We start from the raw sequence: 27,319 nt of genomic DNA, 5'->3' as shown, positions 1-27,319 counted from the left end.
TGGTAGAGAGTATTGCTGAAACTTTTTGACGCCTCGGAACTTTACATGCTGGATGGTCAAATCAACTGACTGGTCCTTGATTTATGCGCTCTGAGAACTGGACGTGCGACTTGCGTTGCATATTTTTGTTCTTCGAGGTGCGTAGGTTCCTTCCTGCTCTTAAGATGTTGATCCAGAATTCCTGACGGTGTAGTTTTATGGACGATAGACTGAGGTTGAACTCCGCAACGACCACCGTGATCTCTAAAATATGTTGTTATTGCAAATTGAGGTTTCTCGAAGTCAGGAATTTAAGGGACAAATGGGGGCGTCTCGAGAAATTCGGTTGCCCTGAAACCCGGGATGATTGTCCACGATATCCAGAGAAAGAAAGAAGAGCAACACTCGACTAGCATTTGCATCAAGCCGCAGCGCATTGACGATTGCGTGGGTATACGATGCCTTGCTTCGGAAGATACACGTCAACATGACCGCTATATGACGTTTTCATACCTTCACAAAGAGGACAATATGTTACCTCCCTAGTGTCTACCATTTTGACGTCGGATAGTCAAGCGATCTTTGTTGGAAGCTAGGCGCAAAATATGTCATTTTCAACTGCTAGGCTAATGTTTACCGAGTGTGGTCACCTCCTGAAGTGGGCGCAGCTTCAATCTGTCTCAAAAGTACGTTGTGTTCCATGTATTCTCCTTGATATGTTGTAATTTAAACACCAGTAAATTCTTTTAGAAAAGAACTATCAACACAAGCTATATTGGTGATCATCAGTCCCATGGCAGCGGAAATATATCCTTGAACACAGCTGTTGATCCTTGGTTGGTATTCCTATAAGAAGTAGTTAGTTGGACCAAGTGTCGTGGAAGTCCGGCAAAGAGGTGATGAACACGTGACCATTAAGCGCGCGGAAACCTCGGTCCTTGAAGCTAGTTACTACCTCGGCGCCTCGCGTCTGCGCGTCTGTTCATCCACATAACCTCCTTTCTTTATCCCTTTCTTTGGTTCTGTTCTTCTACACTCCAGTCAAAATTGCAAAACACTATTTCTTATCCCGGAATCATTTATCCTGCGCTCCACGGTTGCTCAATGGGTCTATCCCTCACTATGACCATCTACGTGCCCCTTTTCCCGTGCTTCAAAAAATCGACAGCTCCATTTTCATGCTCACTCAAATCTCTCAGGGGCAAACCTGAATATCTCTTGGTGTTCATCTCGGATTAGGATACTCAGAATGGCTTTCAACTTTCTTTTTGCTCCCCATGGAGCAACAGATTGATGCTTTCAATGATTTGTCCCACAAAGTCCTTCGGAACTTTTCCCTGTCCATTCCAAGAACATACGTACCTTAACTTGACAAATTCCAAACTGAACACCATAGGCTCTCTGGATTTGGTGTTAACAACTGAAATTTAGAAATTGTCATCGCCAACGCATCTAGAAGCTTAGACAAAGGAGACGAAGAAGCTCTACCCCTAACTCTGGGCTTGCCAAAATTATTTCTGCCAACCCTAGGCCGCCCATTTCATATTGAATCACTGACTTATCACGTTTGGGAGCGTATCTTTGAACTAGCTGGAAAGCGTGTGAAGCTTGATTTTGATCTGATACATGAGCAGGAAACTTGGATGCAGTGTTTCCGCAAAGGCAAAGGTGGTGCGTTGCTGGCCCTGTTGCTTGCCTAAACACCAATCTAAATGGTTTTTATGAATGCAACGTCGGATCCAATCGGCTCATACATAGCCTGGATTATCGTTAGATATGCTGTACAGAGTTACGACGGGATCATCAACCAAGCTCTTTCGTCTCTCAAGTCCGAAGGAATCGCTTGTCCAAGCGGAGATTAACGGAGACGAGAATGAGTGCCAAGAATTAATTGGTGAAAATGAGATGATTATTTCGACAAGCTACTCCAACGACGTCAACGGACCCTTCACCAAAATCTTCAAATTTTTCTTCTGGTTCCTTACACTTCTCCCCAATTTTCAAAGAAGTGAAAATAAGGTCCTATCACATGCGGCATTTCGGATCCACGGGTGGATGCAATTTTTAGACTGGCGAAGGACTTTTTAGGCCTTGGCAGCTTCAGCTTAGACAGCCGCATCCTCAACAAACGGTCAATCCTCAATCTTTTCAGCTAATCCAAGCGAATGTACAACCCCAAAGTTGAACAGCTATTCCTCTAGCTTCATGAAGAAACCTTACTCAACAGCGGCTTCACGAAGAATGAGGTACGGCATTCCGCATTCTCAGCTGACCACCTCACACGCTACATTAGATCGTTGACCCTTGGGCTTATATGCAGAAACGGAAATTATCCGCGGGAGAGACGCAGGTGAAAGAAGGAGGGCCGTTTTGTTAGGGGTATCTTTTTGAACATCTCTGTTAATGAATATTGCCGGTGTTTCCACGGAGTCTCGGTTAAGAAGAGTTGGTAGATATGGAAGGTCTGCAGTCGGGAGTTCGCACTTGTCAGTGAGGAGTTTCGACATGCCTGCCGTTAGATATGTAGTTGTTATATTTGATGGACTATATGTTTTTTCCTTTATGTTACGTTGTTATGAGGTGGGATTGAACGGATGCTTTAATGGGTTGAGGTTGAGGAGATGATAAAGCGTAAATTTCAGAGGTTCATCAGGACTGGATATTGTTCCGTTGAGAAGTATCTGCTCTTAACCATAACAGGTGGAAACGGCACAAATGGTTATCAACATTTTCTTCATAAAAGAGTGTTGCATGGGTCATCCTAGTGGTCATTCTTTGAGGAAGAAATAACAAAGTCACCATCCGAAATACAGGACTGGAAGAAATATACCAGCGGGGGATGAGATAAAAAATAGAAAGCGAAAAGAAACGGGGACCCGAGACCACATATAAGAGCCCACACAATACCAACAAAACATGCAACAAATTCCTCCCCAATGAAGAAGAGGATAAGAATTCATAACCACTAATTCCCGAAATCGCTCATTAACCAAGATCAAGGATAAAGTCATTATAAGCATGACAGTCTCATACGCAACCCATTAACAAATGTTCCAACCAGACATCCTCCCAATCTTTTTTATTCTACCACCTCCAATCCTTGACACCACTCTCACCTCCCCTCGCAATCCAGATCTCACGACTAATCTCATTCCACACAATCAGTCCGTTCACATCGCACACAGAAGCCATCCACATAATCCTCTCCACAACCTCCTTAAGCTGATTCCAACTCTGAATCCCAAACACCTGCACTACATTCCCCGCTTGTTCCACAAACCACTCCTCAGACGACGTGTTCCTTGCCGCAATGGCCCCCAGCAGCACCACCCAGAGCAGCACCTCCTCCGCCCCGCTCCAACAACTCTCATGAAGATTGGGGTTGTTGAGGTTAACCCTTTTAATCTCGGCGGCTAGCAGTGCTCCTTTCATTAACCGGCAGAGACGCCGGAAGGGTCTGTTGGCTGCTGGTAAGGGGTAGACTGCTATCAAACTGAATATCATCGCTGCTATGCGGGTGGGTTCGTAGATTTTGTAGTTTTCTGATTGTTGTATGCTGTTGTCGTAGCTGCAATCGTGTGAGGCGTTCATTGGGTCGGGGCTGTAAGGGTATTTGGTGAATTCGTTGATGGAATTTAAACTTAGCAGCTGATATTGTATCCAGTTGCGCCTGTCGGCGATTGCGGCAAGTTCAAGACCAGGGAGGAGGCCCTGGGTGTATAGCTTTATGACAGCGGTGTAGTTCTGCATGTGACGTAGGACTCTGGTGAGGTGTTTGGGGAGGTTGGCGGTTGCGAATATGTCACTGGGGTTGGGGTCTGTGTTGGGGTCGCGGGCGGGTATTGGTTGGAGGTTGACGAAGAGATTTACCGCATTAAAGGGCACAACGCAAGCGTTTAAGGATAGATCGGGCCAATTAGGTGTTTTTCCCACTAAGGTGTCTTTAAAGATGGGAACAAAAGGGAGGCGGGGTCTCGCGAGATATTTAGTTGTGAGCATTATGTGCGATCTAGAGCTTGGAAAATGAGGTGGCTTAGCAGTGAGTTTGCGATTGACAGAAACAATAAAGAAAGAAGAGAGGAGATATTTACGTTGAGATAGTTTCTGCCAGACCAGGCAAGGTAATTTTATGCAGCCCACCCTTTACTTGAAGAAGTGAAAAGAGGCCCTTGACGTGCTGATCATTTAGCGACAAGCCGCCATAGACATGTAGCCATTGAAGGTTACAAAGGGGCACCCTTGGAGAGGTATCAGTATTTGTCGTCCATACGGAGTAATTGATCTTATTAAAGGCCATGCATAATACTGCCAAGATAATTTCGTCAGTGCAGAGCTGCTGAGGATCAAACATCATTTTATTTAGCTGTTTGATCGTCTCCGTCTCGCTTATGATCTGTTCCAGCTTCTCTTCCCGCGTTTGTGGGGCAACCTGGGAGCTTTCCAATCGTTTCCGCGTCTGTAAATGGCCTGCAGCGCCATACAGGAAGGCGGTGAACAGCGCTGGATTAGCCAATGCGGGCGGAAGCCAGCTCTTCATTACATCTTCTTGTCTCCATACTTGGTTCGAAGCACCAGGAACGAGACCGGGCCAGAGCTCAAAGGTGGCTACGTCCGTTATCAACAGGCGATGGTTAGTATAGAGCTCCGAAGCGATTTCTGGCCCGTTTCAACAATCAGAAGAGTGAAGCATATAACTCACCATATCTCAGTAACTTGTTAATTGAAGAACTCTTGAGCATGGAGGGGAAAACATGGGGTGGCTCGCCAACATATGCCGCGAGCTGGTTTAAGGGGCCGGTTGCCGTATTATATCCATTTTTATATATATATGGTGGTCCTCCCATATTCCATCCCGCTGATTGAACGTTCGAGGCATACTGAGTGACTTGTTGGCTGCCGTCCCCCGGACGCGAGCTCACCCCAGCTTCCACCATGTAGTCGTCCTCAGTGGTAGATGAGATATGTTTCTGGGGTAGCGGGAGGAGGAATAGAGACTCCTCCCCTTTCACAATATCGGATGCTAACGGCCATGGCCTTTTCTCTGTGGCAATATTTGGATCATCAGGAGATGGGAAGCATTCTGTCGGCGGGCGAGACGATTTGGAGTTTGAAGTACCACGATCTGCTCGGACAGCTCGATGCTGGCGCCAGATATATTTGCTGGCATGCGAGCGAATAACGGATCTGTTTTCTGATTTTTGAAGCTCGGAAGACGGATTGACACTGACAAAATGGAATATGCCGTTGGCTTTTGCATCAGTTTCTGGTCTCGCTAACGTTGCGGCAGCACGACGCTCTGACGCTCGAGCTCTTCTCCCTCTAGGCGGCATAATGGGCAATGCCAAGACTATATATTCTTATTTTTTTTACCTCAAGCAATCAAGTTCATGACAAAAGAAATAATTCCAGTTATGAAGGGAGCAGGAGTTTGGTCGAATGAAGCTGAGAGGGCAGTAGTAGTAGTATTTGCCGCAGGAACCGTCCTGTCGAACTGTTGATCGAGGATATAAAGGATTCTCCGAATCATTCGAAAGCAAGAAAGGGATACTGTGGCACTCTCGATAACGGGATGGTGGCTGGCTTGAATATGAAGGAGCGAGGCTGCGGGTCAAAGCGGTGTTCAGAGCTCAGAGTTTGTTTCGTGGAATAGAGATATAAGTTACGCCTCCCAGTGGTATATAAGAATATCCTTGACTTAGGGGGGATGTTTTGTTGGCTATCATTGCAGTCAATAATAAGGCCAATCACAATTCATCACCAGCGGTTCTGCAATCTGCTAATCGATTTAGCTTTTATGCACTGGTCTGGTCTGGAAGAGAAATGGCTTGAAATCAGGTGAAGTTAATACCGTCCACGCCAGACACGTCAAAGCGCAAGAAGGCTGACCATTGGAAAACAAGGGGCAACAGAGTTCCCTAGGAATGAGGGAGGGGTTTAGAAGTTTGATTCAAGTTCCAATTGGCATTTCGTTTCCCAGACAAGGGGAATAAGCGCAAATCGATTAAGCGCACAACCCTGGGACCGACCTCTGAGTAAACAAAGAAGCACAAAGACGAGAGGGATTGTTCAAAATGAAGGGCAATAGGATGGATGGATCAGATCAGAATTGCTGGGACAACAAATCTGTGTACCATCAGGCAGCGCCTCTGCCGTTTTCTTTTCCGTTTTAACCCTTTATTTTTTATCTTTTGCTTTTATTTTTATTAATGCGTCAACCCTGGGAGCAGAGACCCTTGGCCTCAGCTGAAGGGTAGAGAAACCGGGGGAACCCACCCAGCCAAAGAGCGCCTCCAGCTTCCTAGAGCAACCTGGAGGGGTCGTTTCTGGCAACGTGTACTACCATGTACGTAACATTGCTTTTGCTTAAGTCACACATCGGTCTGCTTCGAGAGATTACCCTCTATATGCCAATGGATGCATGCCTCCTGCTGTGGATCGTTGTTGGAGGTCTCCCGAGGACTTAAATACTGGCTTTTTCAGACCGATTCGACGGGCATTAGGCCAGATGAATGTCCGCCTGGTTTTTCTTATTCTCGAAGCCAAACGCTCCGGTACGAAGTGGGATGTTTACCCGGCAATGACGAAGACGCGGGGTTGATTGAAACAGTCGGGGCCATTTGACTACTTTTCCAGCCCGTGTCATTGCCATGGGTGTTGGCTCGCTCGAGTGAGTGAGCCGGCTCACGATCTGGCGGCGGTGAGGTCTGCGTTGGGCTAACCCCCTTTGTCTTGCAGTCTGGCTGTTGATCAAGATCATGATGGCGGTGGTTGATTTGGGCTGTTGATGTTGCACCAAATTATTTTCGCCAGGACCAGGAAAAGACGGTTAACCAGATTTTATGATCATGTCGGGCCCGTAGTTGTTGTAAAAAGTCACAATATGTGGATACATCCTGTGCATAACATAAATCCGATATTTTCACCCGATACAAATATATTCCCCCTAATGTCTGTGACGGAGAGATAGATGGGCCACCGCTCTCCTCTTCCCAGCACTGTTATTTTTTTTTTCTCGATTCGCTTCTCTTCTGGAGTCTGGCGTACAAGTTAGCCGTGATAGGTAGTGATGAAGCCCTGCTTCAGTTAGCTGTAACCATTTCTCCGCCACAAGTGTGAAGCCAAAACCATCCCAATGGCTTCTCACACTGCTTGGCAAGATGTCAACGGACATTGGGGCATGGATGAGCTGTAACTCCATCCATACATATATACATGTACGGTGCATGCGTGCAAGGGGGGAAAATTCTAGAATTCTGGCTCTCACTAAAAGCCTTCCAGAAACATTACACAGAGAAGAACAACATCCGAGATTACCAGAGCATATTTCCATAGACTGACTCTAATTTACACAACCAACCCCCTTCACATAATAGTTACCAGCTCTCACTCTGAGTTTCCTGCAATCCATTCAGGTCCCTCGTGGAGAAAGCTTGAAACTTCATTATTATTCGCCAGCCTCTGCGGGGTGATGGGCATCGAGGCTAGGTGGCGGGCGAGCTCTAACTAGTTAACTGACTCCTGGCACATGAATGGAGTTATATGTAAGTAAACTGCCAGCTGGGGGGCCCGGCCAACCGGTTGATGGGCCCCTAAGCAGTTGGAGTATCTCCTGACTCTCGAGCAAGCTCAGCTGATCTATGCAAAAGCTAATTTGAAGCGAGATGTGGACAAACCGTGTCTATATTTGGCATCTTCACGAATAACACAATACACTCAAAACATTCGCTGCTGTCAGAGCTGGTTCACGGCCAGCCTGCTTATTACTGTGGAAATCCTCCTCTCTTGGTAAGATGAACTCCGCTGGTGTTCTAGGGCAAATCTTGTTTTCTCGTTCCAGGTGGAGATTGAGTCGATAGTTACAAAAGTCTTCCTCTGAGGATGATATGCGATCAGAGAGGCCAGAGAGGTCAATGGGTCCAAGAGAGCGGCTTGGATGTAAAATCACAATTATATCACAGAGTTACCCGTAACAACGCTTTCGCTGCCTGTCGATATCACGAGTCCATGACCTGCAGATTGAGAATTACCGTTCACCCGCGCTGATTCATTAATTAGAGCTAGTTAGCGTATGCGACGTGTGTAAGTTCTTGTGAGCTGCTGAAGATTCCGCTCCAGTCACACTATCTGCAACCAATGATCATGAAGAATGCTTACCGAAGACAGGAAGAGATCGTCTTATATTCGAAACAACAACAACTCATTGTTTATTATTCTTGCTGGTCCGGAGTTTATCCATCTTCCTTTGAACTAACCAAAATGTCATATCTATTTTATCAGAGTTACGCGATAAGTATAATGGAGACCAAAACTTACGAGGCCTTGAACCTCATTCCTGGAAAAATGTTGCGCCAGCCCATAGTTATCATCACCCCGCTTGGCTTTCAACGACCCAAGAAATGGCAAAGAAGTAAATGTATGTACAGTCGGCTAGTTCCTTGACTTCACGTTTATGATATTAAAAGGCTTATCCTGGGATAGAAACAAGGCTTCCTACATAACTTGTGGGTGTACGGAGTATGTATCGTGGGATGGCGTCGCAAATCCTTCGTATATGCACATGCTTGAAGACATCGCCGTTATTGTATTTCTTTGTTGAGCCAATTATTCTGTTGGGGCGACATCGAACCACCAGAAGAAAGCTGGATGCACACTTAAAAAGGGAGAGGGGAAACTAGAACGGGAAAATCACAGACACTCAAGGAGTGCGCCATCTTCAGATAGTCATTTCCAGACTGGATTTGAAGATCCTCGAGGCTATCCCAAAGGAACCAGACACTTTAAAGTGAGTCAAGGGGGGGGGCAAACGCACGACCGCTGTGTAATTACCAGAATCAGATCATAGCAGACCAATTAAGCTCCACGCCTCTTCTTTTGTTTTTTTCCCTCTGTTTTCTGTTGTTGTTGACTGAGAAAAGAAGCCAAAAAAAAAATTAAAAAAAATTGCAACTTCGTCCGTCCATTCATGAGTTGCTCAGAATACCACCCAAGTAGAGTACTTACTGGACAGTCGGACTGTACTCCATATTTCCAATGCAACTCGAATACCCGTGGAGACGGCATGAGGAATTGAAACAAATTCTCGTTACTCATGAATATCATGAACTCGTGCTTGTGCTCGTACAAGTTGCTCGTGGAAGACAAGTGAACAAAAGGTTAATCCCATCTCCTATGTCGATCAAGCTGGATACCTGTGCCATGCAAGGGTCACTGAACAACTGCAATCATCAGTTGGCTGGGGTAAAAAGCCTCGACAGAGGGCAAGACAAAGTAGTAGAACCCGTTGGCTGCGGGTACACGCTGTTTCAGTGCGAATCAAGATCAATCAACACGGTCTTTTGTTTCTGCCAGTTATTTAGCACATTGGCAAGAAAATGCGATGGGAAATTGCATATAAAGCTATATCCTTCCCCAGAGCAGGACCGCAAGAGATCAGGCCCTGGGAGTGTTTTTGTTTTCGCCGGCTGAGAAGGACGCGAGTGGTGGTAGTCGAGAGTCGAGGACCTCGCCGATTTGAAACATGTACTAGAAGAAGAATGTCGGCAGCCGAAAAGGGCTGAGTTGTATGTAGGATCGACGTACTGTGTATGAACGAAATGGGAAGAGAAATTTCTGTACTTCCGAAAAGAATTCTCCTCTTTTCTTTCCGGGGGGGGGGGGGGGGGGGGAGGCAGACAGCAACGGTACACAGGATAGACACTTGCAATGAATGGGAGGTCAATATGCACATAAGCTGGCGCAAATAATAAAACTGCGAGAAACTAGTTATTGGTCCCGAAGCCGTGAATTTTATTACGGTTCGTGGTATATGGGTTTGTTATTTTCTCCTTTGTTCGACCACGCGACAAGAGTAGGACGAGGGTACAAAGCAAAGGAGAAAGGACTTCGCGAGGGTGAATTGACCATACACCAAGACAATATAATATATACGATGGTATAAATTTTGCCTCAGTTCCGCATTGATCCTTCAAGTTTGCCGGGAAATAAAGATTGCGCAGATGGAATACAGGCGAAATAGCCGACATATTACCGTGAGAGAGAAATTTTTGGGCCTTGTACAAAATACGGACTTTGTTGCAATGCAGAGGAACAATGAAAAGCCGAGCATATCTGCATGTGGAGCTGCGAGATGCATTGTTAAGAATTCCCTGAGTTCCTGGTTTTCTCAAACCCACAGAGCATAGTGGCAGTTGGTCGTTAGCTTTCAATTACATCTTCGTATCTGCATATACGGATGTGCAATGGCCTGAGCCCGTTTTCGTTCTCCGCGCCGAGCAACGTACCTTGCGGTGGTATAAATCATATGGTTTATTGATTAGAATAGCTCGTTCTTGCCCGGACCAAACGACAATTGAGGTTGAAGGAATGTAATAAACGGCCCTGGGAATGGGTCCCCCGGGACATCCTCAAAGCTGAGGAGAGAATGGTGTGAGGGAGGAAGAAAGAGATGGAAATGGCCAGCTCCCAATACGGGACCTTGCATCCAAAACTTGTCCCTACCGCAATAGCTCGTGGTATATAGATATCCCTGCTAGCCGTTCTGGAAACTCCTGTTAGTGATGCAAGGTGCTATACGGTCCAGTCCTCAACACGTCCCCTGACACCATAGAAAAAAAAAGTTCGATAATGGCGGTGATGGGTCAAAAAAGTGTAAACTGATATGGTCAAAATATCAAGTATTAAAATATTTGCAAGTGGAGCATTTGATCGCATTTGAATACATGGAGATAGGAAACAAGGCATCTCCACCATCTATATATATTCCCCCTTCCCTGCCATTCCCCGCCCTACCCACGCCGTCTGACACAGAAAAGCATGAATAAAAACACGAAAATATAACAACCATGAGGAATCCGCAAATAGTTTCGAACTCATTTTTGTTGCTGACGTATTTGTTGTTTGAGCTTCTCGATGAGCACCGGATTGGGTCCGTGGCGGCCTTTATATATAAATCGAAGAAAAGCCAGAGCATCAGTGAATGCCTTTCCTTAGAGAGCCAAACAACCAAATCGCGCACATCATATTTCTGCACTGGAGTGATGGAGAACAAGCAATGGCAAAACAAGGGAACAGAAAGAAGGCTTTTGGGGTTATGTCTATGTTCATGTTCATGTTCATTTTATTTTTATTTTTTCCCTTGGTGTAGAGGATCTAGAGCTCGCTGTGTTTACCGTCACCTTCCTCTGGCTCCATGGCTAGTTCGCCGCTCTTGGAGATTTTGATAGGCTCCTTTGGTTTGTCGCCGTGACCCTTTTCCACATTTTGGATCTTATCGACAACTTCGTAGCCCTCGAGGACTTCGCCGAAGACAACGTGGCGGTTATCGAGCCACCTGTATTATGAATTGTAAGTAGATGCAGATACAAAGGGGTATTCCTCCTGGAGATTACATACCTGGTGATTTCCGTGGTGATGAAGAATTGCGAACCATTGGTGTCTGGTCCGGCGTTGGCCATACCTAAAAAACATATATTTATAAATAACGAATGCGGATAGCATCCTAGCACACTTCGTTGGATAGATGGACATACTCAGAATGCCTTTCTTTGTGTGTCGCAGCTTGAAGCTTTCATCAGCAAACTTCTCTCCATAGATAGATCTTCCGCCGGTTCCTTTTTCCCCAATCATTGTTAGCAGATGTGATAGTACGACGCTGGTTAGTGATATCTTGAGCAGTATCTGTACTCACCGTCGCCATTAGTAAAGTCACCACCCTGAATCATGAAGTCCTTGATGACTCGATGGAACGTCGAGCCTTCATAACCGAAACCCTTCTCGCCAGTAGCCAATGCCCTTGAAAGAAATCAGTAATTGGCTCGCAAGACCTGTAACCGGAAGTTGTATCGTTTACCTACCGGAAATTTTCTGCGGTCTGTCGCACGTCAAATCCCACATGTTAGCGAAGTCGATACGGAACCGATACATATGGGAGGTATAGGAAGCATAGTTGTCTGCCCACCTTAGGGACTGACTTTCCATAAAGGCCCATTACAATACGCCCAAGAGGTTTGTCTCCATGAGTGATGTCAAAGTAAACCTACAGGAACTGAATTAGTCCTCTATCCCAATGTAGAGGGATATATATATATATAGGAGCGTGCATAGTTAAAACACACCTTGTTGGTGATCTTGGGGCCCCTGGCTTCCGCACTCTGACCAAGGAAGAGAAATCCGCCTGCAATGACGGCAGAGGTGAAGGCGAGGATACGTTTTAAGGGTGCCATGGCTTCAGTGATTCAAGAAGAATCGTTATGTATATCAAGAACGGGTTGTTAAAGGGTCCCCGGTGTAAGTGCATATAGAGGCATTGGTAAGGCCAGTTTGCGTTTGGATAAATACAGCTGGCTCGGATCAACATTGTTCCGAGGGCTACAAACCCAAAGTTCGACGCAAAAAGGGCTGTAGGAAGTTGACAACAAGGACGAGCAGATTGCTCATAGCCAAGATGGTGAGTTATCAGCACTTCTCCTTACTCGATAACATGTTTGCTAACCCAATTGCCCACTCCACAAAACAAAACAAACAAAAAAACAACTGCTGAACACCTCTTTTCAGGTCTTCATTTTCGGCATCAACTTCCCCGAGCGACAGCTCGTCAAGGCAAGCAATGCACACACTCCACACTCTAAAACCCCGATAACTCCCTCAAAGGGACAGCCCAAGGAACACCTCTAGTCCCCTTTACATCTAACGCCACTGTCAACAGAAAGCTCTCCAATCGTTCTTCGGCATCGGCCCGCTGACATGCAGCAAAGTCATGGCCCGCTTCTACGTTCACGAGACAGCCAAAATCGGCGACCTAGGTAACAAGCAAATCCTAAGTCTAACAGCGGCGTTGTCAGAGATGAAGATTGAAAACGACCTGAGACGGCAGATTTTGGATGATATTCAACGCTTGAAGGATATTGGTACTGTCAGGGGTAGACGGCATGCGCTGGGCTTGCCGGTCCGCGGACAGAGGACGAGGTCACAGGTATCAGACTTCTTCTTCTTCTTCTTCTTCTTCTTCTTCTCTCTCTCTCTCTCTCTCTCTCTCATTTATTTTATTTTATTTGGCCTTTTGTTTCCTTTTAGCTTGTGGACCGATTCTTGTAGCCGGTCCTGCGGCATCGATGCGTGGTTTGGTCTCCTTGGTATTTCCTTTTGCTGATGGTTACACCCTGCAGAACAAAACGGCTATCAAACTCAACAGGTTGGACAGACGGCTTGGGATCAAAGGGCCGCGGTAAATGGGTTTCATCCTTCCCTGTATTCTCTTCTTGTTTTGATATTGCATATCCGGTGGAGGTTTTAAAAATACGGTGTTATTGTTTAATTTTATATTATCTCATAGACTTTGAAATGAAAATAATGATGCTCCAATGATCAACTTAAGATGAAACTTCCCCATGTAAACGGAGGCAATAAGCGCTTCAAAGGCAAAATGGATTCCATCAGAAGAAACTTAACAAACCATCTACTGACCACCATCCCCCTTGGGCATAACCCCTTCCCCTCTATTAATCTGTAACATCTTATCCTCCCCAGCACTAACAATCCCAACGCTCTTATCCCAACAGACATCAAACACCTTAACTCCCTCCCCACCAACCCTCTTCCCAGCACCCTCCACACTCTTCCTCGGAATCGAATAGATGCTCTCGCCCATAACCCCATCCTTATCCGTCTTCGTCGACCGGACATCCCATATCCGACACGTCCCGTCATGGCTACCACTAATCAGCCCGTGCGTACTATTAGGATCCCGTGCCAGACAGACAACAGCATTCGTATGACCTCTCAACGTCAGTGCAGAGACTGTCGTCGCTGACGCGCGTGGGTCTATCAGGGTGATATGCCTGGCAGAGGTTCCGGCGGCTAGAAGGCTGAGTTCAGGTAAATGCACCACGGAGAGTAATGAGTGAGAAGCGGTACGTGTGTCCACTAGCGCCCCAGTTACGAGATCCCAGGTACGCAGCGAGTGGTCCCATGAGGTTGAATATCCCACAGTAGGATCTTTTGCATCGAAGATCGCTGCAGAAACGGGACCAGTGTGCGATTTCAGTAGTGCGAGCGGCCCGCGCTGGGGTACGGAAACGGATGAATTGAGTTTTCGTCGCTTGGAGCTTCGCGAGGTGTTTGATGGGAGCAAGTTTTCGGGCGCAGCTGGGGAGTCTGACTTTTTGGTTGACCAGAATCCTACCGCATGGTCTGCTGATGCTGACAATATGCGATTCGATTTGGCGTGTATCGCTATCGAATCAACACTGCCTCTGTGTCCGTAAAGCTCCAGTTGTGGAATAATGCTTGCCGAAAATCCATCTTCGCTATCTGAGTATTTCCATAATCGCACTGTTCTGTCGAGCCCAGAGGAGACAATCTGATTTGGTGAGAGCATTCTCGCACTCCTGATCGAAGCAGTATGTCCACCCACACCGGCAGAGGGGGACACAGCAATCGTCTCCGAAGACATATTCCATATCCTCAACAGCCCATCATAGCTTGCTGACAATATCCTTTCCTGGCCCGCATTGATAGATCCACCTCCAAATACCGACGTGCCAGACAAAACATCCACAGCACTGATCCAATCGTCGTGCTGGAACGAGGCGACATGCAGTGGCGGAACAAGCGCACGAACATACTCAACATCAAGAGTAGTCTCAGTAGAAATGCCATTCTCTGTTAAATACTCGTCGATAGATGTGCGTAGGTATACGCCGTTTATCAAAAACTCGAGCGGAATCGGCTTCTCGCTGCCCAGAAGGTTGTTCACCAGGGTTGACAGAGCATATCTTCGAAGGCCTTCCACGGCGCAAAATCAACACACGCAAGCATTAGCCCATATATTTACCCAACTAAACAAATACTTCAATCATCCCGCACAAGACTTACCGGTAGGAACAAGTATCGGGCCGGTGCCTTCGGGAAGCGCTATATCTTCATGCCGCGATGTGAGCTTCAGTCGTACCTGTCTCTGTGCTTGCTGCGATGTCGACCCACTCGCCTCCACAGAAACATCATTTGTTCCGTTCATATTTTAAGGCACTGGTAAAAAATAGTTGAGACCCTGCACTCATTGATTATATTTCAATTAGTTGTGTATGCGCAGAGTGGTTGATTGTGAGGGAATTTTTTTTACGGTGGGCGAGACGGCAAAGTGTGCAATAACTAACTATAGGGAAAGCTTAATTACTCCAGCTGGTTAAGGAGTCAGCTGCAGTTGACCCTCGTAGATAATGAAATAAATAAAATATGAATATGAATGATAGAAATACGGCTGATATGCCGAAATACCTGCTATACATAGGAGCTTTATAAATACATTATAATATATTTCAAGATATCCGCGACGTCCTTCGAATTTCGACAATAGCCCTCCTCCGATGGTCTGAATCCGCAAACAATGCCTTGATCAGGTCCGTCACCTCCTCCGGAGAAAACTCAAGCTTCAATTCCCCCTCCGTCCACAGATATTTGATATCTGCTAGAGAGCTCTCTAGGATGTTAATCAAATACTGGAACTTGAGCCAATTCGGAACATACACCGCTGTCATCGGTACCACCTCCATCTGTCCAGCAGCCGTATCTTGCTCCGTTTGAGGTTCTGGCAAAAACAAGTCTTCGAGTTTGGAGACATGGTTGAAAAAACCCGCAAGTCGTTGTGATTCAGCGTCCGAAATATCGCTCAGGTCCTCGATGTCGAGGATCATTTTGTTAATGACCGTTGATAGCAGTGAGCCGATGGATTGAAGAAGTGCGGAGGGTGACAGGATGGATGCCCACTCTTTATGAATAAATCGCATGCGATCAACTGTTGCGCTGACTGCGTTTTCACATTCCCTTAGATACGGCTGCTCAGCACAGTTGGCAAATCCTTGGCTTCCGTCGAGCAAATCCAATAATATTGTGCGTTGTGACTGCATTTCCTTGCTATACGCAATCTTGCCAAATTTTTCAACGGTTTCAACATCCGACGTTAATCTGGAAAGATTGTGCGTTTCTATTAGAGTTCTTAGTTGTTCTGCGAAATACATGCTGTCGTTGTAGAGGTACATCTGGCCAGCAGCGAATTTTTGGGAGTAGAACATCGGCGCAACAGCTTTGAACATCGCAATAACCAAGGTAGGAAGCCCGAGCAGACCAGGGCCAGATGAGGCAATTTGTAGTTTCGAATATCTTTAGGCAAGGTTGGTTAGGAAAAATTCAACAAAGTACAACGTTTAAGCAGAGTCAGCTTACTCTGGTGATGCAAGTTTTTCAGAATCCGCAACTTGTGCAGCAATTATGCTCAGAATTGAATCAGGAATATCTGTTATTGTATAGAGTTCACTTAATGTAACTTCATGCCTGGGGGATTGTTTCCCATCTCCATCTCCGTTCATATGTTCCGCAGACTTTGTTGTAGGATCAGGTGGTCGCGTCGCATCGTCTGCATCCTCAGCTTCGTCACCCCAACCCCAAGCGTCCTCATCTATATCCCCTCCATCATCGGTTGGCTTATTGTTTTGCCCGTCTGGTTCTAAAGAATCAGGCTCATCAAGCCCCCAGGCGCTGAAGTCATCATCTTCCTCATTAACAGGCTCCTTTGGAGCGGTAATGTCGGTGCTTTCTTCGTTATCACTAGTCCATTCGGCATTCCAGTCATCTGCATTTTTAGAAAACACGTTATCCTTTTGAGACACATGTTCAGTTTCCACCCTTTCTACCTTTCGTGTCTCCCCATGGCTTGTAGAAAGGGTAACTCGGACTTCATCAAGCGATTTTATTCGTCGCTGGTTGAGCCATAGGCGAGGTATTTGTTGTTTGAACGAGTTTAATTCATGAGATCCAGGACATCCTATTTCATCTAGGGCTTGTGAGAATTTATGGGTGTGGTCTAATATCGCCTGAAACTCTCCGGTTCCGTCAACGCCTGAGGGGAATGAGGGCAACAGCTTGCTCGAAACCAGTGAGGACACCATAGGTGAAGCTAGTTTTGTATTAAGTGGGACAGTGATCGCAGATGGTAGGTGTTGCTGAAGGTATTTGATGAGGGATAAAAGCATATCAAAAATCTTCGTTGGTTCATTTGTGGCAGTTTGTGATAACACTCGTATGGAATCTCCGTCAAATGAGAGGGTTGACGCGCCAAATCCAGTTGGTAGTAGGATTGGATCCAGGATAGACGTGTATATATCCTTAAACAAAGAATCGACAATGGATCCCAGCATGTCCAATTTTGTAAGCGCAAGGAGAACCTTCTCGAGGTTTGAGGGGGAATCTTTTCACCAAGTTAGCAAAAAAAAAAAAAAAAAAAACAGAAAACCTAGTTGAAAATGCACAATCATCAACGGACCGGGATCGCCAGTAGTCACAGTCATTTGTCCCAGCTCGGAATCAATTTTGACTAACGAATCCCACTTTCGACGCAAAACAGTTACCAAAGCGGCGCGCAAAGCGGACACATTTTCAGATAGTATTCGGAGAACCGGAGTGGTCGATGGTAACCCGGTGGTTTTCAATAACATCTCGATCTCCTCAAACAGCCCAATAGCAGATTCCAGCTCTCCCTGCTCAATCGCCATCTGCGCAGAGGAAATGCGATAGTCGATAGTTCGAATATCCTCGAGGTTTCGGGTCACAGCTTCAGAGAAGGCGATCTCATTCTCCAACAGTTCTACCTTCTTGGCCGCATCCGTGACTTGATTCTGAAGCTGTTGCACCTTTTCATGCTGCCGGACAATCTCCCTTGCCGTCGACCTCGACCGCTCGATTTCCTCATGGAGCTGTTTCGCTTGGGATATCCACCCATCAACGTCAGACGCGGTTTCTCGACTGAGGGTAGATATTTCGTTCTAGCGGAATACAAATCAGTTAGGATTCAGAAGCATCAAGGACAAATATACAACGCGCCGCTCATATGAGGTTCATACCTCAGCTTCCTCCCTAGCCTTGGAGATCAGCCGAAGCACTTTGGCGGCAGCCGTGGAAGGAAATTCTGCGGACACAATGTTTTCGGCCTCGGGAAACGACCCGTCGGTTAGTGATTTGTAGATAGTTTGACAAACATCTTCCTCAGCAACCTTTGGAGCCATTGCAAAACAGCTACAAAACTACTGGAAACCACCCTTTGTGCCCGATAGTCGCCGGGGTCGCTGCACGCACAATGAGCCAACCTTGCGAGTACAGATCAACTTTTAGCCACTTAACCAAGATGTAACCAACCAATGAAGCCTCACTTCCTAGCTGTGACTATCGCTTCATGAAAGTACCCACAAGCCTGCGACCTATGCCACAGAGAGCTACGGCGCTGTATCTATCTCATTTAGAGCAATGCTGGTTGAGATGTTGTATTGATGCCGTAGGTGAGTTAGGACAAACAGCGGAGAGAGAGGTTGATCCAGCGCCAAGACCAACGTCACTCTTTTCCTAATAGTGGGGGGAGTTGACTAGTTATGCCGCCGCCTGCGGGACATCAGAATTTTTATGCTCGACGGACGCTGAAATGGGGGGAGAAACGTGTACAATCTATTTAAAAAGCTCGAGGGCAAAGGCTTCTTCTCTGTATGTTCTTTTTTATTTGCTTTGGAAACCCTAAATACAGGTGGTTTGGTTTGACTTCGGGTTTCTACTCCTATTTATAGAAAATAGTCAACTATAAAAATACTTGTCCTCGTCCTCGATTGTCGGCGAATTCCCGTTGGAGTCAACTCCTAGGCGAAGTCAGAAAATAGACACCGTGTCTCTCTCCCGACAAGAAAGAATAGCTGGGGCGTGGGTTTTTAATGTAAGTGAACAGAAAATCTGATGTCCTCAACGTTCATGTTCATGGGTGATGTCCTTAATGGACAAATATCAGCCCGTATTCTACTCCTCTTTTATAAATATATATATGTTTTAAATTCTTGATCAGTGCTGCATAAAGCCCCCTCTTATCCTCGCTTCAAAAGCTTTAATCTGGTTGCCACGTATGTGAACAGACAGGTATTTATGTCTCGTGCATGTGTGGTCCATGGTTTCTCTGGGTATCCGCATCTGCAAGAAATACTGATTCCTTATATTGTACCCCAACCCCGGTGGAGTTGGAATATCACTGTTTGCGATGTTGTGATATCTTGCGATTGCTGTTGTTCGGGCCTATGTGGCACGATGGCCGATGCATGAATGAGAATATACTAACAGTCCCTAGTGCTCGAAACGATCTCCGATTTCGAATTATTACAAAAGTTCTTATTACGGAGGATTTGCAACACAAGCGAGGATGGGCTCGGTCAGAGAAGAAAATTACTTTCGGCAACTCCAAAAATTCAAACCAGACTATTCGCCATCCTTCTTCACCCAGTATGAGTCCGAGAGGACGGGTATGCGGGTGGTGGTCATCGATCGACAAGGCCCAATAGTTGAAGGGTACTTTGTCCTAGCGACGGAGATTCATGATGATTCTGGTTCACCTCACACTTTAGAGCATCTCTGCTTCATGGGTTCCAGAAGCTATCAATACAAAGGATTTCTGGACAAGCTTGCTACCAGAGCTTATTCAAACACAAATGCCTGGACTGCTACGGATCACACAGCGTACACATTGGACACGGCAGGATGGGAAGGTTTTGCTCAAATCCTTCCCGTCTACCTGGAACATATCATTGCCCCTACATTGACTGATGCTGGGTGCTATACTGAAGTGTACCATGTGGATGGCACGGGTCATGATGCTGGAGTAGTATATTCAGAAATGCAGGGTGTGCAGAATACTTCTTCGGAATTAATAGACCTGAAAGCCAAACGCCTGTTGTATCCAGAAAAGATAGGTTTCCGCTACGAAACAGGCGGAATGATGGAGCAACTCCGAGTTCTGACAGCTGATCGTATCCGTGCGTTCCACCGGGAAATGTACCAGCCCAGAAACTTGTGCCTCATCATCGCGGGAGAAGTGGACCACGACAACATGCTACAAATTCTGAATCGGTTTGAAAGCACTGTACTTGACATCATCCCACATCCTGATTCAACGTTCAAGAGACCGTGGATGGAGTCACCACAAATACCGATGCTTGAAAAGTCTGTGATTGAGCGGGTGGAATTTCCGGAGACAGATGAATCTTTCGGCGAGGTGGAGATTCGATTTCTGGGACCAGATTGCACTGATATCATTTTAAGTAAGTGCTATATGATTCGTATCGTTCTAGAAAACATGTAGCTAATACCACGTAGGTTCGGCGCTCAGTGTTTCTCTCATGTATCTTGCGGGTTCGTCTGCTACGGTCCTTGAGAATACATTGGTCCAAAAAGAGCAGCTAGCAAGCGCTGTCTATTATTCCACATCCGACTCCCCTAGGACTGAGGTTTCTTTCACCCTTACCAGCGTAGCCACCGAAAAGCTCGAGCAAGTGCATCGTCGATTCTTCGAGGTGTTAAGGGAGAACATGCAAAAGGAAGTTGACATGGAATATATGCGGGAGTGCGTGCGACGACAAAAACGGAGCTGGAAATTTGCCACTGAAACCTCCACCTTCCCTTTTGCCGGACGTGTAATAACCGACTTCTTGTTCGGCAAGAGAGATGGTTCTACTCTACTAGACATCGCAAGTCTGAGTGAGTATGACGAGTTGGAGAAATGGAACGACAGCCAATGGCGCGGTTTTATCAGGAAATGGATGTCAGAAGCATCACACGTTTCAATCTTGGGTGTACCATCCGCCAAGCTTGCCACCAAATTGAAAGAGGATGAAGAGTCGAGAGTTGCGTGGCGGAAGAAGACACTTGGAGAGGAGGGGTTAAAGAGACTGGCCGAAAAGCTGGAACAGGCTAAAGCTGAAAATGACAAAGAGATACCGGAGAGTGACCTATCTAAATTCAAGGTTCCGGGCACAGACTCAATTCCTTTCCTCTATACCACAACGGCAAGATCCGGGCTCGCACTCAGAAGGGGTCATCCTGATAATCGAATTCAAAATTTGGTTGATTCTGATGCACCAGATTCACCTCTGTTCATCCATTTTGAACATATAAATAGCAACTTTGTCCAGGTTTTCCTAACCATCTCCACGAAGTCGGTACCGGTAGAGCTCCGTCCGCTTCTAGCCGTTTATACAGAAGCCTATTTCAGCATCCCCGTTCTTCGGAATGGAGAGGAAATCCCCTTTGAGCAGGTCATAGTCGAACTGGAGAGGGACACAGTTGGATATAACATGGATGTTGGATTTGGTAACCCAGAAATGCTCATAATTACTTTCCAGGCGGAGCCAGAGAAATATGAGGCAGTCATATCGTTCATCAATGAACTTTCATGGGAGTCCATATTTGACGTCGAAAGGCTCAAGGCGATTACTGTTCGCCTGCTATGTGATGTTCCGGATGCTAAGCGGAGTGGGAATGACATGCTGGATGCAATGCAGATAATGGTCAAGCATACCCCTGAATCAATTATCCGTGCCAGGAGTACTCTCGTCAAAGGCCTGTACCTAAAGCGGACTAAGCAGCAGCTGGAAGAGAATCCTGAAGTTGTCGTTGCTCGAATGAAGGAGCTCAGGAAGCAACTATTTCGCTTCGAGAATTTACGCGTCTTTGTCATCGCGGATATGGAAAGGCTTCAGAACCCTTCTTCGGCGTGGAAACCATTCATCGATCGACTTGATGCTACCGATTGGCTTGTTCCGATTACGAAGTTGCGAGATCGATTGACAGAGGCTGCTAAAAATCCAGGGACTATCTCGTACATCGTTCCCATGTCAACAATCGACTCCTCTTTCGCCAATACCAGTGCCAAGGGACCGGATTCTTACGATCACCCCAGACTCCCAGCCCTTCTGGTGGCTATGGCCTATATGAACGCGGTCGAAGGACCATTGTGGGTGGCCATCCGGGGTACTGGCCTTGCATATGGCTCTCGATTCCGGTACAATGTCGATGCAGGACTTGTGCATTTTAATGTATACCGGTCACCGAATGCATACAAGGCATTTGAAGCTGGCAAGAAAATTGTCGAGGACCATTTGTGTGGGAAGGTGCCGTTTGACCCGCTAATGACGCTCGAGGGCGCCATTAGTAGCATTGTGGTTGATTTTGTTAATGAACAGACGACCCCGGCGAGTGCTGCGCAGGCCAGTTTTGTTCGACAGGTTATTCGGGTGTTGCCTAGTGACTATCAAGAGAAGATATTAAGGAAGGTGAGGGAAATTGAGATTGGGGAGATTAAAGAGGCTCTGAGGGATATTATTTTGCCCCTTTTTACGCCGGGGAAGTCGGATATCGTGGTTACGTGTTCGCGGGTACTTGAAGAGGTAGGATATATACACCCCCTCCGCTTGTTTTTCAATATAAATCTTGCTACTTTTTACTGACGATTATCTACAGCCTATCAAGAAGGGATTCGAGTCTGTGGGATACAAGCCGGAAGTACGAAGTCTGAAATTCTTTGAGGATGATTACGGGTTGAAGCTCGACGAAGGAGAAAAGGATGGGGAGGGGGAGGGGGAGGGGAAGGACGAGGAGGAGGAGGACTCCGGAAATGACGATGACAGTGAGGATGAAGATGAAGACGAAGATGGCGATGACGATGACGATGACGAAATGAATTGAAGACTTCACTACATGCTGCCTATTTAATGTTCCAGGGAAGGTTTTGGTGGTAATGGGCTTATTTAACTAATGTCAGTTGCAGATTGCGAGACATAGACTATTTAAGGGAATGGAATAGATTTATTTAGTTGCCTTCAGAGTCTGCTAATTTATGTTTTCCTTGATATTTAGCTAGCAATAAATAAGCTATAATAATAGAATCAATGGATATTTTCTAACTCCATTGTTCACTCTGATTAAGATAGGTACATATTTACGGTTGGTGTCCGCCGTGTGCGGGCTTGGCATCCAGTTGCATCCAAACCAAAAGGTGGCATTAATCATCAAAACCCGCCCTAACCAAGTTAACCGGCCATTGAGTTGACTATTCTGAAAAAGCCGTCAAGTTCAACATCCAAACAACAGAAGAACGAACGAACTTCTTCCTCTCTCCTGCTGCCATCATCCACCAGCATCACGGCAGCAGTCTGGCAATGAATATCCTACAGGTATGCCTTTAATTCCCAACCTATATCAAGATGGCGCGTTGAGACGGGAAGGCAACCATACTGATCTGAACACCTATGCTATAGCAACTCGCCCAGCTCCTCGATCGCCCATTCTTCCCCTGGAAGAAGGTGATCGTGGGCTTTTCCGTCGGGCAGTATCTCATCGAGGGATTCCTGTCTCTCCGACAATACAGGGTACTCCAACAGACGAAGCCGCCAAAGGTGTTGGCGGAGGAGGTTTCGCAGTCTGTCTTTGATAAGAGTCAGGTACGCTTACTTGTTTTTTAACACCTGTTTGTTTGTCACGTATTGTCCTTCTCTTGGTCTGCGTTTCCGTCTGACATGTCCAATTTTCCCTTCTGCTGCAGGCATACGGACGAGCAAAGGCCAAATTCGGTTTCGTGTCCAGTCTCTATGGCCAAATCCAGAACCTTGCATTCATCTATTATGACGCCCTTCCCAAGCTGTGGGCTATAACCGGCCTCCTCCTCACCCGCTACATGCCCGCACCCTTTACGGGTGAGATCTCCCATACGCTAGCTTTCGTCTTTACATTCAACATCATCACCACGATCCTCTCCCTGCCCACGTCGTACTACAACACCTTCGTCATCGAGGAGAAATTCGGCTTCAACAAGCAAACCATCAGGCTATGGGTGACGGATATGCTCAAGGGACAATTTCTGGGTATCGTACTGGGAGCACCAATTATCAGCGCCATCTTGAAAATCGTCAAGAAGACTGGCACCAGCTTCTTCTATTACCTCTGGCTGTTTGGCATCTTTGTCCAGCTGTTCGCCATTACTATCTACCCAATTGTCATCTTGCCGTTGTTCAACAAATTGACACCGCTGAAACCTGGGAATCTCAAGACTGGTGTTGAGGATTTAGCTAGGAGACTCAAGTTCCCTCTCAAAGAGCTGCATGTGATTGACGGAAGCAAGAGGAGCGCTCATAGCAATGCGTATTTCTATGGCCTCCCGTGGAAGAAGCATATTGTCATTTACGATACCCTGATCGAGAAGAGCGAACCTGAGGAAGTCGTTGCGGTTCTGGGACATGAGCTGGGCCACTGGAGTCTTAATCATACTACAAAGCTGTTTGGAATCGCTCAGGTATGTTGAAACCGCTCCAACTTTCCTTTTCTTTATTTCTTTTTTTATTTATTTATCCCCCCCCCCTGGGATTAATGATTACTGACTTTTTAAATTCCGTTCCACATAGTTCCACATGTTCTACATCTTTGCCCTTTTCTCCGCCTTTGTGAACAACAAATCGCTGTACCAGGACTTCGGATTTGCCAATGAAATGCCCATTATGATCGGTTTCATTCTATTCTCTGATGCGCTTGCACCTATGGATGCTGTGGTGAAGCTATTGATGAACGTTCTAAGTAGAAAGTTTGAATTTGAAGCTGGTAAGGGTTTTCCCCGCTCGAAAAAATAAATTATTATTTGCCGCCAATCGCAGTTAACACCATTTATTTCTGTCCTTTTAGACGCATTTGCCGTGAATCTCGGATACTCCACTGAGCTCGCCAAGTCGTTGCTCAAGCTCCAGATCCAAAACTTGTCCACCATGGACGCAGATTGGATGTATGCCAGCTATCATTACTCCCACCCAATTCTTCCAGAGAGGCTTGCTGCGCTTGGGTGGAGCGGGGGGAAGGTGACTGGAGGGAAGAATGAAGATAGCGAGAAGCCAGTAAAGACTGCTGATCGGGAGTTGTAGGTTGAACGGAGGCTGTCAGGGGCGTAGAGTTAGATCAGTTTTATATATTGGGATATATAATTTAAATTGGGACAAAACAAGAGCGTGCTGTTTGTTAATTTAGGTAATTTGTTGTTGTGCTTGATATGAGGAGAGTTTTAGGGGAAAATCTTACCAGAAAGGAGCGAGCGGGTGGTCGACTCGCTCCAATATACCTAGGAAGAAACATCTACATTCCCCCCCTCCCCGCTGCTTGACCAAGGTGATGAAGTAACGAAACAACCAAATTACATTTCACCACTCCCATGTTCATGTCACAGCCGCAGTCTTAGACTTAACCTTCTTCTCCGCCTTCCGCCTCTCCTTTTTCCTCCTCTTCCGCTCCTCCTTATCAATCCCAACCTCCCCACCTCCCACCACCCCATCACCCGCATCAACATCCATCCGCATCCCCACCGGCACCTGATCCCCCTCCTCAACATCCCCACCCCCATCCCCATCCCCATCTCCATCTCCCTCCCCAGCATCCACAACCTCCTGCTCCCTCTCCCAACTTTCCAAATCCTGCCACCCATCATTCACCACCTTCCCCTTCCCACTCCAGTCCTCCCCATCCCCCTCCATCATCTCCGACATTAACAAAACTGGCCCCCCATCCTCCGGCTTCGCAAATGTTAAATCCCTCCCCAGCACCTCCCCTGCCAGTCCCGCCTGCACGCGCTTGAGATTGTGTATGATCAGATTGGGCGCTGAGCCTGTGCTGGCGGATGTGGGGCCGTGGGCGGTCAGGATGGAGTTTGGTTGGAGGCTGGGATCTGTGGTTGCGCGGTTTAGGTATGCGGTTAGGAATTCGTGGGCGGCTGAGGGGGAGATGCGGTGGGTTTTGGATTTTGAGGGGTGGATTATTGTTGGCGGAAGGGGGTTGGGGGTTGATTGGAAGGCCATTTCGGCGTTTTTTAAGCACCTGTTCAGGGGATTATCCCCTTATTTCCTTTTGGTTCGCGATTTGCGCCGGTCGCTTGTGAGGCCCGGGAGAAGCGTAGAGGGTGTCTGTTTCGGAGCTGGGCTTTTAGTTTATTGTCTTTTGTATGTGAAGAGTTCTGAGGATGAATGAATATTGTGGGGCGTATTCTGTTTGGTTAAATTTGGGGATGAGATATTTCAGATAGTTATGGAAAGAAATAAGTTTAATGAATCGTGCAATAAGATATTTATTTATGTTCAACTACTCTTTTGTAAAGATCTCGGACAAAATTTTTCCGAACCGCTGTTCTCGTTGGTACTTCAACTTCAAACATCTTTGTGGATTTCTGTATAATTCAATACCAAACAACGCTCTGCATCATCGATACAGCCATAGAGGTCCTCAATTGAATCGCCCCGCAAAGATGTCCTGTCTACACTGCGCAAGGACATCAACGTCCCTTCTCTCCTCCAAATTCCTCTTTCAATCTCTCCCGCGGTACCTACATATCTCCCTCCCTTCCCCGAAACACTCCCAATGTCAAGCTCCTTTCAAGCCCAACAAAGCTAACGATCCCAATTCAAAATAGAATCCACAACAAATCTATCCCCTCTCTCCTCACAGAATATCAATCCCGCCCTTTCTCCCATCTCCTCTCCCACCAACACATCCCCGCACAACAATCGCCAACTGGCACATCCCCTTTCCGCCTCTTTCAGCCATCCATCACCCCCGCGCAACCAACGACAACAACACTCTCTCCATCTGTATCCCTGTTAGCATTAATTCCCGGTACCACTGCTCGCCCATTCTCCGCCTCAGCAGCCCTGGGCGGAAAGCGGGATACATACAACCCCAGCCGGCGGGTACAGAAACGCCGCCACGGTTTCCTGGCGCGATTGAAGACGAATAGTGGACGGAAGATTTTGGCTAGGAGACGGGCGAAAGGGAGGAAGTCTTTGAGTTGGTAGAGAGAGTGAGAGTGTTGGCTGGTTTGGTTTGTTGAAAAGATGCTGTATTGGGTTTTCAGTTTTGTTGAATTTTGCGTTCAATAATCTTTCGTATGCCGGGCTGGATTTTTGCTTCTCTTTCCCTTGTTTATACTGTGGAACGAGGTGGTTGTGGCTGCAGTGAGAGTCTTGCATTTGTGCAATATATGTGTACAGTATGGCGAAAGAGCTGTGGAGCGGGATATAGAGTGGGCAAAAGGGATGTATGTATGCATGATTTTTTGGCGTTAGTTTTTCCCTATCTCATCTCATCTTCTCTTTTCTTTTACCCAGGCACCAAATTCAATTTTTACCACACTCTGGTTTATTTTAACCTCTCAGCCCAGGGAATATAGATGGTGACTTAGACATTTTGGTTGCCAGCCTCATTTATGTTGGAGGGTGTTGCAAGTTTAATCTCCAATCTTCATATGCGGCTTTCGCTCCACCGCAAGCTCCCTATACGGGTGGGTCACAGCATTGTTCGTGTCTTCCTGGATGTTGACCAGCAACTCTGTGTCTCGTGTTGGGAGGTAGTCCTTGCATAGCTCCTTAGATCGTGTATCGTAGAGTCAATGCTTCCCCCTCATTTTCTTCTATGATCTTCCTACGGACGGTATGTCGCAGCAAGATTATTTATTAATTTCTTTCTC

General features: G+C 46.6%; 10 protein-coding genes across 10 annotated transcripts; 5 read left to right on the top strand and 5 right to left on the bottom strand.

Moving 5' to 3' along the window:
• Window positions 1-3,063: 3,063 nt before the first annotated feature.
• Window positions 3,064-5,309, bottom strand: PADG_04093 (uncharacterized protein; the record flags this gene model as incomplete). Its single annotated transcript, XM_010761014.1, has 3 exons — window positions 3,064-3,988; window positions 4,071-4,584; window positions 4,679-5,309. 3 exons carry the CDS (start codon window positions 5,307-5,309, stop codon window positions 3,064-3,066), a joined length of 2,070 nt encoding a protein of 689 aa, XP_010759316.1.
• Window positions 5,310-6,397: 1,088 nt separating this feature from the next.
• On the top strand, window positions 6,398-6,751 carry PADG_11702 (uncharacterized protein; the record flags this gene model as incomplete). The annotated part of the gene is made up of 3 exons (XM_010761628.1): window positions 6,398-6,530; window positions 6,613-6,646; window positions 6,715-6,751. 3 exons carry the CDS (start codon window positions 6,398-6,400, stop codon window positions 6,749-6,751), a joined length of 204 nt encoding a protein of 67 aa, XP_010759930.1.
• Window positions 6,752-11,127: 4,376 nt separating this feature from the next.
• PADG_04092 (peptidyl-prolyl cis-trans isomerase B) lies at window positions 11,128-12,200 on the bottom strand (the record flags this gene model as incomplete). The annotated part of the gene is made up of 7 exons (XM_010761415.1): window positions 11,128-11,308; window positions 11,371-11,434; window positions 11,508-11,588; window positions 11,666-11,769; window positions 11,832-11,848; window positions 11,936-12,013; window positions 12,093-12,200. 7 exons carry the CDS (start codon window positions 12,198-12,200, stop codon window positions 11,128-11,130), a joined length of 633 nt encoding a protein of 210 aa, XP_010759717.1.
• A 533-nt stretch (window positions 12,201-12,733) lies between these two features.
• PADG_04091 (uncharacterized protein) lies at window positions 12,734-13,205 on the top strand (the record flags this gene model as incomplete). The annotated part of the gene is made up of 2 exons (XM_010761013.1): window positions 12,734-12,949; window positions 13,143-13,205. 2 exons carry the CDS (start codon window positions 12,734-12,736, stop codon window positions 13,203-13,205), a joined length of 279 nt encoding a protein of 92 aa, XP_010759315.1.
• Window positions 13,206-13,432: 227 nt separating this feature from the next.
• PADG_04090 (ribosome biogenesis protein YTM1) lies at window positions 13,433-14,992 on the bottom strand (the record flags this gene model as incomplete). The annotated part of the gene is made up of 2 exons (XM_010761414.1): window positions 13,433-14,760; window positions 14,851-14,992. 2 exons carry the CDS (start codon window positions 14,990-14,992, stop codon window positions 13,433-13,435), a joined length of 1,470 nt encoding a protein of 489 aa, XP_010759716.1.
• A 301-nt stretch (window positions 14,993-15,293) lies between these two features.
• PADG_04089 (uncharacterized protein) lies at window positions 15,294-18,032 on the bottom strand (the record flags this gene model as incomplete). Its single annotated transcript, XM_010761012.1, has 4 exons — window positions 15,294-16,134; window positions 16,198-17,218; window positions 17,294-17,792; window positions 17,871-18,032. 4 exons carry the CDS (start codon window positions 18,030-18,032, stop codon window positions 15,294-15,296), a joined length of 2,523 nt encoding a protein of 840 aa, XP_010759314.1.
• A 1,166-nt stretch (window positions 18,033-19,198) lies between these two features.
• PADG_04088 (uncharacterized protein) lies at window positions 19,199-22,515 on the top strand (the record flags this gene model as incomplete). Its single annotated transcript, XM_010761413.1, has 3 exons — window positions 19,199-20,093; window positions 20,149-22,217; window positions 22,291-22,515. The coding sequence occupies 3 exons, from the start codon at window positions 19,199-19,201 to the stop codon at window positions 22,513-22,515; spliced, it is 3,189 nt and encodes a 1,062-aa protein (XP_010759715.1).
• A 473-nt stretch (window positions 22,516-22,988) lies between these two features.
• On the top strand, window positions 22,989-24,734 carry PADG_04087 (zinc metalloprotease; the record flags this gene model as incomplete). The annotated part of the gene is made up of 5 exons (XM_010761412.1): window positions 22,989-23,003; window positions 23,088-23,270; window positions 23,372-24,118; window positions 24,228-24,420; window positions 24,502-24,734. 5 exons carry the CDS (start codon window positions 22,989-22,991, stop codon window positions 24,732-24,734), a joined length of 1,371 nt encoding a protein of 456 aa, XP_010759714.1.
• A 288-nt stretch (window positions 24,735-25,022) lies between these two features.
• PADG_04086 (uncharacterized protein) lies at window positions 25,023-25,658 on the bottom strand (the record flags this gene model as incomplete). The annotated part of the gene is made up of 1 exon (XM_010761411.1): window positions 25,023-25,658. The coding sequence occupies one exon, from the start codon at window positions 25,656-25,658 to the stop codon at window positions 25,023-25,025; it is 636 nt and encodes a 211-aa protein (XP_010759713.1).
• A 443-nt stretch (window positions 25,659-26,101) lies between these two features.
• Window positions 26,102-26,648, top strand: PADG_04085 (ribosomal protein L34; the record flags this gene model as incomplete). The annotated part of the gene is made up of 2 exons (XM_010761410.1): window positions 26,102-26,175; window positions 26,267-26,648. The coding sequence occupies 2 exons, from the start codon at window positions 26,102-26,104 to the stop codon at window positions 26,646-26,648; spliced, it is 456 nt and encodes a 151-aa protein (XP_010759712.1).
• Window positions 26,649-27,319: the final 671 nt, after the last annotated feature.

The sequence above is a fragment of the Paracoccidioides brasiliensis genome (assembly GCF_000150735.1).
Source record: "Paracoccidioides brasiliensis Pb18 unplaced genomic scaffold supercont2.4, whole genome shotgun sequence".
NCBI classification, from domain to species: Eukaryota; Fungi; Ascomycota; class Eurotiomycetes; order Onygenales; family Ajellomycetaceae; genus Paracoccidioides; species Paracoccidioides brasiliensis.
This window is presented reverse-complemented; position numbering and strand designations above follow the sequence as displayed.